General features: G+C 40.0%; 1 protein-coding gene across 1 annotated transcript in view; it reads left to right on the plus strand.

The window, feature by feature from the left end:
* LOC124795422 (integrator complex subunit 7) overlaps positions 1–13,231 on the plus strand; it is a 171,097-nt gene that overhangs the window by 38,301 nt on the left and 119,565 nt on the right. Inside the window, 3 exon segments of the mRNA XM_047259451.1 lie at positions 1,217–1,340; positions 1,973–2,133; positions 6,460–6,589. Of these exon segments, the coding sequence (XP_047115407.1) occupies positions 1,217–1,340; positions 1,973–2,133; positions 6,460–6,589 (415 nt within the window).

Here is a 13,231-nt window from a genome sequence, read left to right on the forward strand (position 1 = left end):
ATGTGTTGCAGAGTGGCTGGCTTTTCCTTTTTATTCTCCTGGTTGGCCAGCCACTGTAATCTGCTTTCATTTGTTACTCTCTTCTGTTTATAGTGTCTCTCTGTTGTTTTCTTGTCCTCTTTTGTTCCTTTTAGTGTTCGTTGCCTTCCCTTCGTTCTTGCGGCTTTTCCTTTCTGTCTGTTTTGTGTTATATGTTTCGTCTGTTTTATTCTCACACTTGTGGCATCGTTTTATTAAGGACAAGGGACCGATGACCTCGTAGTTTGGTCCCTTCTCCCACCTTTAAACCTACCAACCAACCTAGGTGAAGACTATGCAGGTACCCACATTCTGCCTCAGTTACATGGTTCACAAACATTTAGAAAACTTTCGCAAACTTTCACATAAATAATGCTACACACAGGCTGTTGGGGTGCATACTTTCTGTCCCGGGATAGTGTGTGTGACCATGCTGACCCTTCGCGGATGCATGAGAAAGGCACAAAAAAAGAAGAGAAAAGAAGTAGAGCTTGCTGATTCTCTTTCAATTTCTTGGTATCTTATGCTGCAGATATTAGTAGTTCCCCTTAACAACTCAAGCAATTAATGCCCAACAAAGATATTTGTATTATGACAGCAAACCATGGTGCAGCTTGGCATTTTTCTTGGTAACAAATATTGCCAGAGCTGAAAGAAGTGACAAGTGACTGAGAAAAGACCTAGGACTGACTGCCCACACTGCCATAAACCCAGCTTCTCTCTCAGGTACTACCTGATCCTATCATTATTGTTAAACTCATTATATGAGTAGAACATGGCTGACAACATCAATAGACAAGAAACAGTGGAAAAGTATGTATTTTGAAAGTGTAAATGTAGAGAATGAATGAATGTTCAACATGTGGTTGAATCTGAGTCTTCACTGTGAAAGCTGTTGCTGTCTTAAAGTTTCTGTCGTAGACCATGATGTCATCTACAGCTGTCAAGTGTAAGTGCTAGCTGAACACCTGCGACCTAAGACAAAAGATTTATGTATTATCTATTGTAGGAAATTTTTCAGTATAGCTGAAACTTTATGCATAAATCTCTCAATTCCACAAAAAGTGGGTAAGGTGCCAGCAATTTTCAAAATACCCTTTTACTTAAACCACATGTACCCATGTCCTATACTATACTACAGTATACTGTAGTATCGAAGATCAGTGTTGTAATTCATTTGTCATGTAACTTTTTTCAGGAACAACTTTCTCCGTGTGTGGGTGCTGCAAGTCTGCCAGCAGAGTGAGAAGCATCTTGACAAGATACTAAATGTTGATGAATTTGTTCGACGAATCTACAGCGTCATACACTCAAATGACCCAGTAAGTACTGTATGCTAGCTGTACTGGATGTGAATTGCTTAATATGTCATATGGGGGAAAAATAAACAAGTAATTTGTAATGCAATGGACTGCTGTCTCATGTCATTGTTTTCTGTTTTCTTTTTTGTGGTGGAGGATTGGATTTATAAAAGGTATTGCACAGTTTCATTTGTTTTTATTTTAAAACCTTGTCACAGCTTGTGTCACTGTTTATTTGAGTAAACATTTGTTGTAAAGCATACTTCTCACCCTTAAAACAAACAGGCACGTGCGCTCTCTCTCTCTCTCTCTCTCTCTCTCTCTCTCTCTCTCTCTCTCACACACACACACACACACACACACACATACTCTTTCAGTGGACATTAGGATTGTGATGATACTTCAATAACATCATCTCTCACTTGTTCGGATGTGATCTATTGGCATCTAGCCTGCCTCCCAAACATACTACTTGTGCCATTAAAGAGGTAGGAGTGAATTGAAGCTCTGGAAAACAGAAAAGTATAAATTTTATCTTACATCAAAGTGGTAAAAATGACCAGCCAGTGAAGTTGTCATCCTACTGCTCCACCAGTTTTCAAGTTTAATCTCTGGATAAGCAATTGAAACCGTCTGTAATCACCTACTTACAGGTTGCACGAGCACTGACGTTGCGAACACTTGGCAGTGTGGCAGGCATAATCCCAGAACGACAACAAGTTCACCACAGTATACGCCGCAGCCTTGATTCTCATGACACCGTGGAAGTGGAGGCAGCTATTTATGCTGCCATGCAGTTTGCTGCGCAGTCAAAGTAAGTCGGGATACAGAAAGCGAGTGTACAGTATACATATGTTAAGTTCTCATAAAACCAACTTTTATGTAAAAATGGTTAGTAATAAATGAGAAAACTTACTTTTATTCATTTTGAATGCTGACACTCAAATACTGTAGCAGACTAGTATAGATTTGAAAGAACAAAAGCCTCATATCAGTCAATTTTTTGTGCAAAAGCTGATGTGCTTTTATAATTAAATTTTTTTGTGTTGGTTATCTACTGTCATGAGTTGTAAGTAGTTTATATTGATATGGAACAATAATTATTGGCAGGTTTACTGTTATGATTGACTGCATATAATTGTTGGGTGTTTAATGTGCTAAATGTGCATTCACAAGCAGCAGGGTGGAATCATTTTTTTAATAGAGATTTCTGGTGGTTTATGTAAGTAATCCCTTCTGGTTAGTGCAACTGTGATGACTTTCTGGTCTCAGCCCGCCTTATAAACTGAACTTTTAACTCTATAATGATTACATTTCTGTAGAAATATCTAATGTGAGTTTTGATATAAACACAATGTCCAAGCTTTTTATTTAAATACTTTAAAATATTCCAAAGTCGAAATTGGTCATATTGCTTTCTTTGTTCCTCTCTGTGGTGCAAATCTGCTTATCTTCTCAGTCCTCACCATCAGTTGTGTCGTGGTAATCAACAAATACATTTAAAAAAAGGAGAAGACACACCATGAAGGAATTATTCGAATGGGATGAAATTCTGTAGATGCGATGTGCATGCACGTACAAACAAATGATTACAGTTCCAAAAAAATTGGTTGATTTATTCAAGAGAAAGAGCTTTACATATTGAGCACGTCAGTAACCTACTGGTCCACCTCTGGCCTTTATGCAAGCTGTTATTCAACTTGACATTGATTGATAGACTTGTTGTATGTTCTATTGAGGGATATTGTGCCAAATTCTATTCCATTGGCATGCTAGATTGTCAAAGCCCTGAGTTGGTTGGGAAGTCCTGCTTGTAGTGCTCCAAACATTCTCTGTTGGAGGCAGAAGGGGGGGGGGGGGGGGGGGGGAGGGAAGATCCAGCAACCTTGCTGGTCAAGGTAGGGTGTAGAAAGTATGAAGACAAGCAGTAGAAATTCTTGTTGTGTGCAGGTGGGCTTTATCTTGCTGAAATGTAAGCCCAGGATGGCTTTCCATAAAGGGTAACAAGACAGGGCATATAATATCATTGATGTACTGCTGCATTGTAAGAGTGTTGCATATGACAACTTCAGGAAATCTGCTGCGAAATAAATGACAGCCTAGACTGTCGCTCCTGATTGTCAGGCCTTACAGCGGACAACAGTCAGGTTGGTCTCCCATTGCTGTCCAGGGCGACTCCAGACACATCTTTGCTGTTCATCAGGGCTCAATTTGAAGCAGGACTCATCACTAAAGAGAATTCTACTCCAGTGAATGAAATTCCCAGCAAAAGATGTGTCTGGAGGTGCCCCAGACAGCAATAAGATACCAATGTGAATATTACCCACTGTATGGCCCGACACTCAGGACTGATGGTCTGTGGTGAAATTTTTTTCGTAGCTGGATCCCTTTACTTGTCATCCTTGGCACCCTTACAGTACAATATGCTATGCCTCCTTTTGTTGCCCCACATGGCAAGCTCTCCTGGGCTCAGCAAGATAATGCATGCCCACACACAGTGAGAGTTTCTACTGCTTGTCTTCATGCTTGCCAGACCCTACTTGGGCCAGCAAGGCGCCAGATTTCTCCTCAATTGAGAACATTTGGAGCATAAAGGGCAGGGCCCTCCAACTGTCCCAGGATTTTGACAATCTAACATGCCAATTGTACTGAATTTGGGATACAATATCCCTCAGGAGAACATGCAACAACTCTGTCAGTCAGTGCTAAGATGAATAACTACTGGACCAATGTGTTATTGACTTGCTCAATTTGTGAAGCTCTTTCTCTTGAATAAACCATCCAATTTTTCTGAAATTGTTTGTCTGTACATGTTCATTACTTGTATCGATTTCCATTCCATTTGGGGTATTCCTTTGCAGTGCATCATTTATTTTGTTTTAGAGTGTACGTCAAACTTCTTAATAGTTTTTTTTTTGTGTCAATTCTTTGATGCTGTTGCTGTGGGAAGGTAAATAAATCACATCATCTTCTTTGTACTTACATTTCACTATGAGCAGGCGACTCGGCATCTCCACTGTATGGTGAGTAGCAACTTTCCTTTTCATAGTATTGTCAGATTCCATCCTGGATTTTCCATTGTTTTGTTATTTTATTTATTTACATTAAAAAGGTGTGCAAAGTTCTGTTGTCATGTGATATCTTGTATTGAGTAGATATGCTGTTCCAACCTGAACTTCTTTTACCTCATGCACTAAATGTGTACAGCAGAAAATCAATGAAAAAACAAAAAGAATTTTCTGTGACAGCAAAAAGAAAATCATTATCACTGTCAGCTTTTAAGCCAATTCTTCTGCTGGCCAATTCAGTTGTATGAGGGTCACTCCAAAAGAAATGCACACTATTTTTTTTAAATCCATCTTTTATTCTACATGTTTGAAAGTTTTACAGTGTGTAAATACATCCTTTATGAACAATATTTTAATTTCTCTACATAATTTCCATCCCTCTCAACTGCCTTACGCCATCTTGGAACTAGCGCCTGTATACCCACACGGTAAAATTCTGGACCAACCTGTGGGAGCCACTGTTCGGCAGCGTGCATAAGGGAGTCATCATCTTCAAACCTTGTTCCGTGAAGAGAGTCTTTCAGTTTCTCAAAGAGATGATAGTCACATGGAGCTAGGTCAGGACTGTAAGACGGGTGTTTCAGTGTTGTGCATCCGAGTTTTGTGATCGCTTCCATGGTTTTTTGACTGACATGTGGCCCTGCATTGTTGTGCAACAGCAAAACATCCTGCTTTTGCCGATGTGGTCGAACACGACTCAGTCGAGCTTGAAGTTTCTTCAGTGTCATCACATATGCATCAGAATTTATGGTGGTTCCACTAGGCATGATGTCCACAAGCAAGAGTCCTTCGGAATCGAAAAACACTGTAGCCATAACTTTTCCAGCAGAAGGTGTGGTTTTGAATTTTTTTTCTTGGGTGTATTTGCATGATACCACTCCATTGATTGCCTCTTCATCTCTGGTGAAAAATGATGGAGCCATGTTTCATCACCTGTCACAATTCTTCCAAGAAATTTATCTCCACCATTCTCGTACTGTTCCAAAAGTTCGCTGCATACCGTTTTTCTTGTTTCTTTGTGAGCGACTGTCAACATCCTGGGCACCCACCTGGCACAAACCTTTTTAACGCCAACACATTCAGTATTCTACAAACACTTCCTTCCCCTATCCCAACGTAGTTTGACAATTCATTCACTGTGAAGCGTCTGTCAGCAGTCACCAGTTCGTTAACTCTCTGCACATTGTCTGGAGTGTGTGCAGTACAGGGCCTGCCGCTGCAAGGACAATCCTCAATATTGCCGTGCCCGCTTTCATCACGTAACCTGCTTACCCCCTGCTAACTGTACTGTGATCGACAGCAGCATCTGCATACACTTTTTTCAACCTCTTGTGAATGTTTCCCACTGTCTAGTTTCCACAGCACAGGAATTCTATGACAGCACGTTGCTTCTGACGAACGTCAAGTGTAGCAGCCATGCAGCCATCTTGAAGACGTGCTGTGATGGCACCACTCACAGGAACAGGTTGAACTTAGTTTGAAAACAAGCGGGAAGGATGTATCTACACAGTGTAAAACTTTCGGACATGCAGAATGAAAACTGTATTTTTACAGAAATAGTGTGCATTGCTTTTGGAGTGACCCTCGTACTTTGTTGAGTTTATATGTTATGTATTCAGATCACTGATGATAACTTATAAAGAAGTCAGTTCTGATTATGATACCATTTTTTGATCCCAGGCTGAAAGATGCAATAAAGGGATATCATTTATATAATTGTCATACAGTATAAAGTCAGTGCATTTCTCCCAGAACTGGAAAATGAATTGAAATAGATCCAACACAGCTCCAACCATTGAATAACAGTTGTAATGGAAATCAAAGAGAAATTGATACAAGTAATGTTTATTTTCAATTTGCAGAACTAAAAATAACTATAGACAAGATAACCCAGATATCACTTTGCAAATAAATTGGCAAAACTGAGATAAATTAAGATAACTGATAGTGGAATTGAATGTCGTATAAGATTTACATGTTGCATGTTTTTGATTTCTACAGTTTGTAAGTTAATACATTTGAATGTTTACTTGCTTATGTATGAGAATTTAATTCTTTTTTTAACTTTGCAGAACATTTGCACTGAGCATGTGCAACAAGATCTCTGACATGATCCGGGGTTTAGCTACACCAGCCAACATGAAGCTGCAGTTGATCCCCATTTTACAACACATGCACCACGACACACACTCAGCCGCTCTTGTAAGTAATGTACTTGTAGATAATTGCTATTTATTTTCTGTAAATAAAACCTTTTGTTAAAATAGTCCACTAGTCTATAATTTAATTCTTCATGCTGGCAGTTCCCGCAAAATCTCCTAGCCTGCTGGGATATTTTACACTGCTGGCTGGTAGAGGAATAGAGCTCTAGTGCAAAAACTATTCATTGAAAATATATGGAATGTCTGCGAATTGTTAACATCAGATCTTTATTATGTCTCAATCATATATGATTATTTAAAATGATTGAGCAGTGTAGGATACTTTGAAGATATCTTCAAAACAGAGGTCTACACCACAGTCTTATTCCCACAGTCTGAAATGTATCTTCTTTTGCTCTTGATAAATAATAAGTTCATCATGTACTGAAAGATTTATTGAGCTTCTAAATATTTTCATGTATGACTTACCTTTTTTGCCTTCCACAAGGATAGTTTGTAGTTCCTGATTTCTTCCAACTCACTCACTTCGTGATATAGAACCTTCAGTGTAGTGTATGTTAGTTTGTGCTAATGGTAGAGGTAAACTGTGAAATTGTAGTGATTTGGGCTTTTGCTGCAATCACTATTGTTCCAAAAGGCATTAAATCTATTGCTACATTGAATAAATAATCATACTGCGCTTGTAATAAGATACATAAAGTGTCTTACTTATTCCGTATTGGTGCTCTCGTAATGTGTCCCATTTGCAAAACAAAATGCAATTACTCGTTTCATTGTCCAGTTATCAGGAGTGTGATGTAGTACAAGAAACAAGAGTATTATTTAAAATTGTTCACATATTTATGTCAGGTTCTCTTTGAATAATTTTTTAAGAGTTTGACTTCATATTACGGAGTATGGCTTACATAATAATAGACTTTATTTGCTAAAATACTCTATTTAAGCCCTGCAAACACTGAAAGAAATTTCTCTTTTTGTGGTGAAACAGCTGTTAACTTCTGTAAAAAATTTTACTTGCTAAAGTTTCATAAAATTCAACTGTGTTTGTGTCTTTCACAAAATATGAATTCTTGTTTTATTAGATACATTGTTATTTTATGAAGACTAGAGCATTCACTTCTCAGGTCCCAGTAAGCTCTGCTTTTGGAGAAGGAAGAAAATTGGTGTCATTAATTAGAGAGAAAAGCAGTCATAATGGTGAAATGTGGAAAGAAAATTGTAATGTAGTGTTAATTAATTGCAGCCTGCTTCCATGACTGAGTGGTCAGGCGACTGACTGCCACACGGATGATCTGGGTTCAATTCCTGATACTGTCAGGGATTTCTCCTTTGTGGGAGGACTGGAATGAGCTGCACTCATCCTCTTGAGGCCATTTTGGCAGCTACTTGATTGAGTAGTAGTGGTTCCAGGTAATGAAAACTGACAACAGCTGGGAGAGCGATATGCTCGGCCCCTGCTCCTCCATACCACATCCAGTGACGCCATTGGCAAAGAATGACACAGTGGTCAGTTGTTACCATTCGGCCTGTTGACGGAATTGACATTTACATTACTAATTAACTGCAGGAGTGTTGTCCATAGAGAGTGCCCAGAACTAATCTAATTTATAACCACTAGTAATGCTCATGTTTTACTAGAGACAGAAATTTGGTTGGAATCAGATGTTAATAGCAGTGATATTTTAAATTCTGATTGGATTGAATATTACTACGAAAGGCTAAACGTTGCTGGTGGAGTCACGTTTTTAGCTGTAAATAATATAATAATATTTATTGATGTTAGGACAGATTCTAGATGTGAAATGATTTGAGCAGAGGTAAGTTTGAAAGGCAGGTAAAACATGGTTCTTTGATACTTTTATATATCTTCTGCCTCAGAAGTAGTGCATTCCATTTGCATACATACTCCCCAAGTCACCGTATAGCACTTGGCGGAGGTTTCTTTGTACCAATGCTAGTCATTCTCTTTGTCTACACGTTTCATTATGAGTCCCATCTTCTCTTATCTTGTATCTGTAGTTCGTAGGTGAAATGTACTTTGCTGGCAGTAGAATAATTTTATAGTGGGCCACAGATGCTGATTCTCTGACATTTCTCTATAGTGTTTTGTGAACAGAACATCGTCTTCTTTCCAGGGAGTCCCATTTGAGTTCAAAGAGCATTTTTATAATACTGTAATGTTGATCAAATCTCCTGGTAACAAATCTAGCAGCATGCTTTGATGGATTCCTTTAATGTGACCTGGTGGGGATACCAAGCACTTGAGCAGTACTCAATAGTGGGACACACTAATATTCTATCATCATATGCTTTATTAATGAGTTACAGTCCGCCCTGGTAGCTGAGTGGTCAGCGTGACAGACTGTCAATCCTAAGGGCCCGGGTTCGATTCCCGGCTGGGTCGGAAATTTTCTCCGCTCAGGGACTGGGTGTTGTGTTGTCCTAATCATCATCATTTCATCCCCATCGACGCGCAGGTCGCCGAAGTGGCGTCAAATCGAAAGACCTGCACCAGGCGAACGGTCTACCCGACGGGAGGCCCTAGCCACACGACATTTCCATTTCCAATGAGTTACAGTTTCCAAGAATTCTCTCAATGTACAGAAATTGACTGTTTGCCTTCCCTATCACAGACCTTTGGTGCTCATTCCATTTCGTATCACTTTGCAACATTACGCCTAGATATTTAATCGGTGTGACTATTTCAGACAGCACACACAAATACTGTATTCAAACATTATACAATGATATTCCCTACTCATCTGCATTAACCTACATTTTCTAAATATCAGATAAGACATCTTCCCACTACATTTTCGTACATTTAGTGCAATCTGCCATTCATCACACCAAATAGAAATTTTGTCAAGCCATCCTGTATCCTCCTACAGTCATTCAGCGAAAATGCTTGCTGCAATGGCATCAGCCAACAGTTGCAGATTGCTACTCACCCTATCTGCAGATCATTTATTTATAACAATGAAAATGATTTTTGATAGTATAATGTAATTGGATAGATAAAAAAATCTGCTCACCAAGTGACGGCAGGATAACACACACAACAGGTTTAACTTACGCAAGCTTTTGGAGCCAATGGCTGCTTCTTACAGCAGAAGAGTTGAAGGATCAGAGGATCAGTAGGGGGGGGGGGGGGGTGAAGGAAAAGGGCTGGAGAGGTTTAGGAAAAGGGGTACATAATCCCCCCCCCATGAACCATGGACCTTGCCGTTGGTGGGGAGGCTTCCGTGCCTCAGCGATACAGATAGCCGTACCGTAGGTACAACCACAACGGAGGGGTATCTGTTGAGAGGCCAGACAAACGTGTGGTTCCTGAAGAGGGGCAGCAGCCTTTTCAGTAGTTGCAAGGGCAACAGTCTGGATGATTGACTGATCTGGCCTTGTAACAATAACCAAAACGGCCTTGCTGTGCTGGTACTGCGAACGGCTGAAAGCAAGGGGAAACTACGGCCGTAATTTTTCCCGAGGGCATGCAGCTTTACTGTATGATTACATGATGATGGCGTCCTCTTGGGTAAAATATTCCGGAGGTAAAATAGTCCCCCATTCGGATCTCCGGGCGGGGACTACTCAAGAGGATGTCGTTATCAGGAGAAAGAAAACTGGCGTTCTACGGATCGGAGCGTGGAATGTCAGATCCCTTAATCGGGCAGGTAGGTTAGAAAATTTAAAAAGGGAAATGGATAGGTTAAAGTTAGATATTGTGGGAATTAGTGAAGTTCGGTGGCAGGAGGAACAAGACTTCTGGTCAGGTGACTACAGGGTTATAAACACAAAGTCAAATAGGGGTAATGCAGGAGTAGGTTTAATAATGAATAGGAAAATAGGAATTCGGGTAAGCTACTACAAACAGCATAGTGAACGCATTATTGTGGCCAAGATAGATACGAAGCCCACACCTACTACAGTAGTACAAGTTTATATGCCAACTACCTCTGCAGATGACGAAGAAATTGAAGAAATGTATGATGAAATAAAAGAAATTATTCAGGTAGTGAAGGGAGACGAAAATTTAATAGTCATGGGTGACTGGAATTCGAGTGTAGGAAAAGGGAGAGAAGGAAACGTAGTAGATGAATATGGATTGGGGCTAAGAAATGAAAGAGGAAGCCGCCTGATAGAATTTTGCACAGAGCACAACTTAATCATAGCTAACACTTGGTTTAACAATCATGATAGAAGGTTGTATACATGGAAGAACCCTGGAGATACTAAAAGGTATCAGATAGATTATATAATGGTAAGACAGAGATTTAGGAACCAGGTTTTAAATTGTAAGACATTTCCAGGGGCAGATGTGGACTCTGACCACAATCTATTGGTTATGACCTGTAGATTAAAACTGAAGAAACTGCAAAAAGGTGGGAATTTAAGGAGATGGGACCTGGATAAACTGAAAGAACCAGAGGTTGTACAGAGTTTCAGGGAGAGCATAAGGGAACAATTGAAAGGAATGGGGGAAAGAAATACAGTAGAAGAAGAATGGGTAGCTCTGAGGGATGAAGTAGTGAAGGCAGCAGACGATCAAGTAGGTAAAAAGAAGAGGGTTAGTAGAAATCCTTGGGTAACAGAAGAAATATTGAATTTAATTGATGAAAGGAGAAAATATAAAAATGCAGTAAACGAAGCAGGCAAAAAGGAATACAAACGTCTCAAAAGTGATATTGACAGGAAGTGCAAAATGGCTAAGCAGGGATGGCTAGAGGACAAATGTAAGGACGTAGAGGCTTATCTCACTAGGGGTAAGATAGATACTGCCTACAGGAAAATTAAAGAGACCTTTGGAGATAAGAGAACCACATGTATGAGCATCAAGAGCTCAGATGGAAACCCAGTTCTAAGCAAAGAAGGGAAAGCAGAAAGGTGGAAGGAGTATATAGAGGGTCTATACAAGGGCGATGCACTTGAGGACAATATTATGGAAATGGAAGAGGATGTAGATGAAGATGAAATGGGAGATACGATACTGCGTGAAGAGTTTGACAGAGCACTGAAGGACCTGAGTCGAAACAAGGCCCCCGGAGTAGACAACATTCCATTGGAACTACTGACGGCCTTGGGAGAGCCAGTCCTGACAAAACTCTACCATCTGGTGAGCAAGATGTATGAAACAGGCGAAATACCCTCAGACTTCAAGAAGAATATAATAATTCCAATCCCAAAGAAAGCAGGCGTTGACAGATGTGAAAATTACCGAACAATCAGTTTAATAAGTCACAGCTGCAAAGTACTAACACGAATTCTTTACAAATGAATGGAAAAACTAGTAGAAGCTGACCTCGGGGAAGATCAGTTTGGATTCCGTAGAAACACTGGAACACGTGAGGCAATACTGACCTTACGACTTATCTTAGAAGAAAGATTAAGGAAAGGCAAACCTACGTTTCTAGCATTTGTAGACTTAGAGAAAGCTTTTGACAATGTTGACTGGAATACTCTCTTTCAAATTCTAAAGGTGGCAGGGGTAAAATACAGGGAGCGAAAGACTATTTACAACTTGTACAGAAACCAGATGGCAGTTATAAGAGTTGAGGGACATGAAAGGGAAGCAGTGGTTGGGAAGGGAGTAAGACAGGGTTGTAGCCTCTCCCCGATGTTATTCAATCTCTATATTGAGCAAGCAGTAAAGGAAACAAAAGAAAAATTTGGAGTAGGTATTAAAATCCATGGAGAAGAAATAAAAACTTTGAGGTTCGCCGATGACATTGTAATTCTGTCAGTGACAGCAAAGGACTTGGAAGAGCAGTTGAACGGAATGGATGGTGTCTTGAAGGGAGGATATAAGATGAACATCAACAAAAGCAAAACAAGGATAATGGAATGTAGTCGAGTTAAGTCGGGTGATGCTGAGGGTATTAGATTAGGAAATGAGACACTTAAAGTAGTAAAGGAGTTTTGCTATTTGGGGAGCAAAATAACTGATGATGGACGAAGTAGAGAGGATATAAAATGTAGACTGGCAATGGCAAGGAAAGCGTTTCTGAAGAAGAGAAATTTGTTAACATCGAGTATAGATTTAAGTGTCAGGAAGTTATTTCTGAAAGTATTTGTATGGAGTGTAGCCATGTATGGAAGTGAAATATGGACGGTAAATAGTTTGGACAAGAAGAGAATAGAAGCTTTCGAAATGTGGTGCTACAGAAGAATGCTGAAGATTAGATGGGTAGATCACATAACTAATGAGGAAGTATTGAATAGGATTGGGGAGAAGAGAAGTTTGTGGCACAACTTGACCAGAAGAAGGGATCGGTTGGTAGGACATGTTCTGAGGCATCAAGGGATCACCAATTTAGTATTGGAGGGCAGCGTGGAGGGTAAAAATCATAGGGGGAGACCAAGAGATGAATACACTAAGCAGATTCAGAAGGATGTAGGTTGCAGTAGGTACTGGGAGATGAAGAAGCTTGCACAGGATAGAGTAGCATGGAGAGCTGCATCAAACCAGTCTCAGGACTGAAGACCACAACAACAACGGTACATAATCCATGTTTTGATATGCAGCTCCTTGTATTGGCCGTGTTTGCAGTGGGAGCGGAAAGACTTACCTTAGGGGGAAAAAAAGGACAGGTATACACTCGCACACACGCACATATCCATCCACACATACAGACACAGGCAGACATATTTAAAGACAAAGAGTTTGGGCAGAGATGTCAGTCGAGGC

The sequence above is a fragment of the Schistocerca piceifrons genome, chromosome 4, assembly GCF_021461385.2.
Source record: "Schistocerca piceifrons isolate TAMUIC-IGC-003096 chromosome 4, iqSchPice1.1, whole genome shotgun sequence".
Classification (NCBI taxonomy): domain Eukaryota; kingdom Metazoa; phylum Arthropoda; class Insecta; order Orthoptera; family Acrididae; genus Schistocerca; species Schistocerca piceifrons.